The following is a 7,402-nucleotide window of genomic DNA, read 5'->3' on the forward strand; positions in this document are numbered from 1 at the left end:
TCAAATCTCTTCTTAAAATTCTTTGCTAATAAAAGAAAAGATCTATTCACACCCTAAGGCTTTTGGGTGTTGCAAATCAACTTCTGATTCTCTATATAGTTGACTTCAATGTAATGGACTCATAAACAATCTGAAACAAAATTAATGGTACTATCAAGAAAGCTTCACCGTAACACTCATGCTGTGAACCTACTGTTTACATGAAGTAGCACTATAAATATGCATACCATAATAGGTAGTCTGTCATACAATCCAGCTTCCAGGGCCTGAGTATTTATTTTATGAAGTCCATGAGCCAGCCTCTGCACCAAGGAGTCTTTCTCCAGATAAGTAATGCTCCCACTGCTGTCTAGTGGAACAGTCTCCATTAGTACATTCAGCTTGTCCATAAGTTTTGAAAAGGAGTTCCTGGCTGCACTTACAAGTAAGTGTTCAGAAAGCCAGGGCTTTGGATCTTTAAGAAGCAACAAGAAAAAAGAAACATCAAGTAGGTTATTAGTCTTGTTTTTTTCAGTGGAAAAAAGCAACAACAAATAGCAGCTTTAAAATACTCAATAGGAAATTTCCATTAAAGAGTGGAAGATTGAGCTCACAGGAATATCTCAGAGAGACTTTGGGACACATTCTGTATTTAGCAATGAACAGTCTACTCCTATCAATCTTTGGATGGAAGGATAGGATGGGGTTCTAAAGAATAGGATGTGTTTTTCAAAGAATAACTTTCCAGTTGTTTTTATGTTCTCCTCCAATACTACACTTTCTTAAATCTTTCTTGAGTGTTCTAACTTTTGTAATTCAGAAAACATATAAGATGGATGCAAGCAAATGCAAGCCAGGTCAAGTCTGTCAGATGTGATAGCACATGGTAAATCACTTTATCGCAATATGTACAATGCAAATTTCTGAGGGTTTCCTGACTCCTCTTCCCTTTCCTCTGTAGATGTCTAAATCATTTGCTGTTCAAAATTAGTGAGGCTTGGTACCTTAATGCCATACTATTTATATTCTAAGACAGGAGAATATAATTTACCTTATTCCAAGGCAATTAAAATTTTACAGCTACAATTACTTATTTCCCCACAGGATTTTGGTAATCATCCTTCTCATATAATGGACTTAAGGCCCCAGCACACCCAACATGTCCTGCTTACTGCTAGATTCGTCAGGTCTGTAATTAATAATTGTGTTTAATGTTGATAAATAAAATTGTCAGTGCTCCTTCCACTAATTGGTATTCCAGATAACAGTTAATAGGTTTATTTATGCCTTAATAAAAGTCTTGTAATTTAGTTTTCCCTCTGCTAGGCAGGTCTTAATCTGTCATTACTTGTCTTATGATACTATCAGTGTAAAATGACAAGCATGGAAGAGCTTATTTACATTCAGTAGTACAGCAGACCTCCTGTTGCTGCAGTGAATTAAAATATTTACTTAAGAGTATAAACAGAAAAAAGTAACCATAGCTTTTTTAAGTTAAGAATTTCTCTTTATACATTGCAAGGATAAAAAAGGTTCAAAGCAAGCAAAACATGATTATTGATATTTTTAGGTTAGGCTTCTCATCATAAAGAATTTATCATTTACACATATGAGATTAAATTTATCTGTAAGCAAACAAAAAAAAATGCACATAATAAAGTCAAACATTCTTTTTTCAGAGCCATTCTCCTGCTTGGTTTCGAAATACCACCATTCCAATGATACCAGTGCTTAACTGGAGCACCATTTTTGAGTACATGCTCTCCACAACCCCATCTAGTAGTAAATCTGTCTTTTCTTCACGTCTAAGATAGTACTCTTTCTATTCATCTTTAAAGCTAAAAATCTTATCCAGCATTTTTATCTTGCACTTCAACTAACAAAACATCCTTTGAAATAAAAAAAAATTATTATTCTCATACCCAGAAGAAACTGCTATTGTAATGCTCTGTCTACTTTGGCCACGGTTCCTCTCTTTTCTTTATGTTGGTTGTCTATCACTGATCACACAAAAGATAAGCTACCTTCATCATTTTAACTCTTACCACAGATTATCCTGTCCTACCTGTTTTTCAGTTTCAAAGACCATCTCTTTTCTCCAGTCATGATGCATTCATTAGTTTGAATGTTTAGTTAAATTAACCTAAAATTAAAACTAGAACATTTGTACTGCCTTCCATGTAAGATGACATCAAAACCTTCTACAAAACCCTCCTTTGCTGTGATTTTTGGTAAATATCAAAACAAGGATACTGTCAATGAGATGTTCCTTCATCTTTCCTAGTATTTCCACCTGGTATCTCATTTTACACGAGATTGTTTGCCTGCCAGAAAGCGCAGTATTCTTCCATATGTGCAGTACCTAGGATGGCAGCCCCTTTCCCCATGTCTAGAACCCCCAGTTTAACTGTATTAAAAATAAATTAATAGTTCAGGCAATTGTGTTGTAGCATTTTGAAACAATCATTCCACTTCATAACCAGGATTTCTGTTATTCAGAACAGTTCAGCATCCACAACTTACAGCACTTTCTTGGGATGGGGAATAACTAGCAAATCATCACCTCTGGTTTTTTTTTATGAGGAGCAGTTTGGAATAAATACACAGAAGTATGTTGATGCAAGTTACTGACTGCTTTGAAAGATGAGATGAGAATATAATGCAATTCCACAAGGAACTGTATCTATAATCATTGGGAAGAGAATATATGGTTTAAGTACATACATTTTAAGTACCGGCCCACGAAGGATCAAGGAATTACAATAAAAGCATTAAATGAGGTACATTGTGATGTGTATAAGAAATTATTAACGCAAATACAGGTATATCACAAAGAGCAATTAATTCTTACATTAAAAAAATGAAGAAAAAGACAATGAAAAGTGACAAATTTTACTTCACTGACAGATGAAGAAAGAATTGTTGTTTACTCTGTTTTGGTGAAATAGAACAGTCAGCAGGATGAACTTAGTAGTACTACACAAGACTAAAATTTTCATGCTAAGCTTCAAAGGCTTTGTGTATGTAACAGTTGATGGTATTTGTATTCAAAAAGCTTGACCTTTACTTTCTCTGGTTTATCGCAGTACAGATTCTGTTCAAACAAATCTACAACATCAACCTTACAAAAAACCAAACCAAACCAAATCAAAACAAAAAAACCCAACATTTTAATGAACTTGTATTCAGATTGAAGTTAAGAGATCATTCCAAGACATGCTGGAATGAGAAACAAACTAATGAACAGTGTGAAGGGAAATGATCACGAATGTCAAATCAAAACCACTTTTTTAAAAGTTAGAAGCTCAAGAAATGTGCCTCAAATCACCAGAGTGCACAAGCCCAAAGTTCCAGTGTTATCTGAGGGATCTGGATTTGGTTTCTTTCAACTGCCTCAAATGGTTCCTCAGAACCTAGCCATCTTTAAAAGTAATTTTTAAGACACAGAACCATTCCATATTGTAGGTCCACATAGCACCTTCTTGTGCCTACTCTCTCCTGTGATTTGCAGGAGGGAGTTCCTAATCTGGAACTGCCTTATTTTAAGATCTGAAGAGAGCAGATGCCTCTCAGATTGCCTATTTACATAAAAAAAAAAATTGAAAATCATTTAAGTCAGTTTGAAGGTTTAAATCCTATTTGAAATATGACTTACAGAACATAAAATAATTTCCTAAGTATGCAAGCTTTCTTTCAAATGTATTCCTTCAGAGCCTTTATCACTTTGATACTTCCAGAAATTTCATGTCCAACTTTAAATTATTTATTACTATTTTTGAACCAAAGGTTCTTGGGAGACTTTTGATCTCACAAGCAACAGAATTCCAAGTAATATATGAGCAGTTGGATCTTGAGGTTCTGTGAAAATGACTTAAAATTCAGTTAAGCTATGAAAGACTCACCAGACTGACTGTGGCCATAAAATTCTCAGCATGGCTTTTCCTAATTCTCAAAATCTCTGTTGAGCACAGAGATATCAAGTAAATAGAGTCCACCAGAATTCTCATGTACTTCAATACCAGCAAAATATCATGAGGTTTAGGGTATTCTAACTAGTCACTTCAGCACATCGATGCTGCTGTAAAGTTTCTCTTGATTCCTTTTCAATTTGCTGTTCTTACTCAACACTCTATACACAGGAACATTTGCAGTATAAACCCTGTAAATATTCTGAAAGAGAGTTTAAACTTTTTTTTGTAAGGATGTAACTTTAAGTTACTGAAAACAGGATGATCAAAGAAGAGAGCACCTGAAATTGAATCAAAACACTTTTGATTCAATGGCTGACTTCTGGTACCAGTTTACTGTTCAGGCTTCTGGGAAATGTATCACCTTCTCTCTGTCCTGCTATTTCCCTTTATTCATGTAAATTATCATTCCTTTAATATCCTTTATTCTGTGACCGAATTGTTGGGACTCTGAAACTACCAGGTACCAAAGAACTAAAGATGACAGAAATGCAGAGGAAGCAAGTGAGATCTTGTATCAGTCCTCACTGCAAAGAAATTAAGGCAGATAGTTAACAGCTGGGAATCAAGAGGTGCTATTTCCAGAGACTGGCACTAAAATCTTCCATAGGCATGGCAGAAATCTATATCAGGGGAGACTGAAAAAATTAGGGAATCTAGACACAAATCTAATTAAACATATACTTAGAGAGGGAACACAGTAGAGACATAAAATAAGGACTGCTATACATTGTGTAAATTGAGAGCGTTTTATTTCTCTCTCAAAAACCACAAGATAGCAAGTAAACCAGATGAAAATAGTATCCATCAAATTCAATTGTTTTCCAGATGCCAGCAATTTGGAAATTCTAGATTGATATCATATAAAACACAGCAGGAAATTATTTCCTTTCAGTCAGCAGCAGTAATGTCCCAGGTTGAATATGTGCCAGTTTCAGCACCCGCATTTAAGAAATACACAGATCAAATAGACAGAAATGACGTAGATCTTCTCTATGGAAAAAAATCAGGTTGAGCTTCAGTAAAATACTTTCCGAATATTAGAACAGTGGAACAAGATAACTATGAAGCTTGTAAATATTACTTCAGTGGAAGCTTTTAAGAACAGGTTAGCCAAATATCTATTAGCGTGGCATAGATTTTTTTTTCTATCTCACAACAAACCAGGCAAAACTGTTTATATGCTTTCTAGAAGCACTCTCCAGACTTCTGTTTCCACGACTCTATATACCAAAATGATAAAGTATCATATCACCAATTAAAGAAAATTAATCTGCTCCAACGATACAGCTTTTTTTTTTTTACAGAGATTTGATCCAGAATAGTTTAGATAAAATCCTAAACAATGGAAATGATGTAGCCATCCTGATTTTTTTTTTTATCTTCTACTACAAGAATATACTTTTAAATTTACCTGTTTTGTTAACAACATCCTGTAATTCGGTGACAGAACTGATTATTGCAGCAAGGAGGTTAGAACTAGTAAACCAGCTGAGTGCTTCAACACAGGGAATTTGTTCCTCTTCACGACCTGTGAAACAGAATTGTAGCTAGGAGTAAAGCTGATTAACTTAGGGAAGGCACACTACTATTTCCAGCTCTCTCAGAAATTGACCAAGACTAAGTATGTAAGTCACAAACTAATTCTTCTTTCAGGACAATTTAGACTGTATTAAATATGCTTCCAGAACTACTAAAACAGAGAAGTAGGTGGATCTTCTAGTTTGGGAAACATTTTTGATAGCACGAGGAAGCATGAGCTGGTCTGGTAACAGAAAGGGACAGAAGACTATATTTAGAAATTTAGAAATCCTATGCTAATATTTTACCTGAATCAGAAAGCAATTTTTTGCATTTTTAGTAGGAAATAAATATTAAAAGTGATTAATAAAAGAAGAGGAAATATCTTTTCAAAAAATATGTTGATGGTCAATCATTTAGGAACATTACAAGATATTTACCACAGAGAAAATGCAGTAGCACCTAGTTCTGAAATCCATAACGCAAATGTCAAGGATATAAACAGTATGAGTTCACACGCGTAGTTGTAACTTTTCTTTCAATGCTTAACAGACTAAGCATTTCCTTTTAGGGGAAATTACATTTGTCAAGAAATCCAGAAATCACAAATCCAGAAATTCAATTTGTCAAAATGTCACTAGATTTGTCTTTACACTTTATTATTAATAACATCACTATTTGTTATTCACTAACCATGTAATTTGACATAACGCTTATCAAAGAAGAAAACAATTAGCTTACTTGACAGATCATGCTTGCTTTTGGAGTCTCCTATACAAACTAGAATTCCAATGCCTTCTTTGAAGCCATTTACCCAGGAGAAGAGGGAACTAGAAGACTGGGCTAAAACTTTAAGTCTGTTAGCTGCCAAAACTGCAATCACACCTCTTCGGAATACACGGATCAGGCCTTTGAATTTTCTTTTCTTCAGTTTTGCTTCATCTTGATTGTTTTCCTCTACATCACAGAGAGCATGAACTAGGGTCCTAATCTCCTGGTTCACTAATTCATAAATGTTGACCTGATCCTGCAGAAGGTCTCTTTGGGAAGACATAGCACATGATCGGCCATAGAGAGGATACAGGGCACCTGCCAATAGCGCACAGGCTGCCAGGAGAGATGAATGCTCCTTCTGAACCTGCGTTAACATATTTTTCACAGAAACATTTTCAAGGGCCAATTTCTCCCATCTTTGTTCAAGGACATAGATTTCTTCCTTGTTTTTCTCTGCTGTTTCTTGGTATTCCTAGGATAAGGGGAAAAACCAAAGAAAAACAGAAGAAATATTAACAAGAAGATTTTTTTTTAAATAACAAAATCATTTTTACCTAGACAAAAGCTAAAAGAAATTTTTTTTTTTTCAGATTCAAATAACACATTAAAGGAACAAAAATTATTAGTAATGACTGTCAAAGTATCTCTCCTAGCAAACAGTTACAGAACCAGAGATATGAAAATAAATCAATGGTATGAGGAAAATTTGCACAATCTTCCACTACAGATGGACTCTTCTGATGATAATCCAGTAGTACTGCAATAGCCCACAGAAGATCCAACAGTACCTGGTTGTCCACATTACAGTTTTATAGACTGGTTTAACAATAAGCAATTACATGCTCCAATTTCAGAAAGAACATTGCTCTTCAAAGCTGAAGAGAAAGTTAGTGTAAGAGAGAGAAAAAAAAGAAGGAAAACTCTGGAAGATAAACCTAGACAGATTGGCAGCAGCTGGGAAAGGGGAAGTAAAGGTGATCTCTTAATTACTTTGTAATCAACCCCCTACTTATATATTCACAGATTAATTAGGTCTCTTACAGAATTGAGTTTTCAAAAGAACAGTGTAATACAGATATTTTTGTTTTGACTAGTGCCGTAACAGATTTTTTTCAACTTGCATAACATTTTTTCTTTTCCTGTATATGCCCTGAAATAGG

At 34.7% G+C, this 7,402-nt stretch overlaps 1 protein-coding gene across 1 annotated transcript in view; it reads right to left on the reverse strand.

The window, feature by feature from the left end:
- Nucleotides 1-227: 227 nt before the first annotated feature.
- The window catches only part of CCDC171 (coiled-coil domain containing 171), a gene marked incomplete at its 3' end in the record, with an annotated part of 72,961 nt that continues 65,786 nt past the window's right edge, over nt 228-7,402 (reverse strand). The window contains exons 15-17 of the mRNA XM_009573753.1: nt 6,210-6,714; nt 5,362-5,478; nt 228-454 (exon numbers count right to left, since the gene is read on the reverse strand). Of these exons, the coding sequence (XP_009572048.1) occupies nt 228-454; nt 5,362-5,478; nt 6,210-6,714 (849 nt within the window). The remainder of the gene's footprint in view (nt 455-5,361; nt 5,479-6,209; nt 6,715-7,402) is intronic.

The sequence above is a fragment of the Fulmarus glacialis genome, unplaced genomic scaffold, assembly GCF_000690835.1.
Source record: "Fulmarus glacialis isolate BGI_N327 unplaced genomic scaffold, ASM69083v1 scaffold8700, whole genome shotgun sequence".
In the NCBI taxonomy this organism is placed as follows: domain Eukaryota; kingdom Metazoa; phylum Chordata; class Aves; order Procellariiformes; family Procellariidae; genus Fulmarus; species Fulmarus glacialis.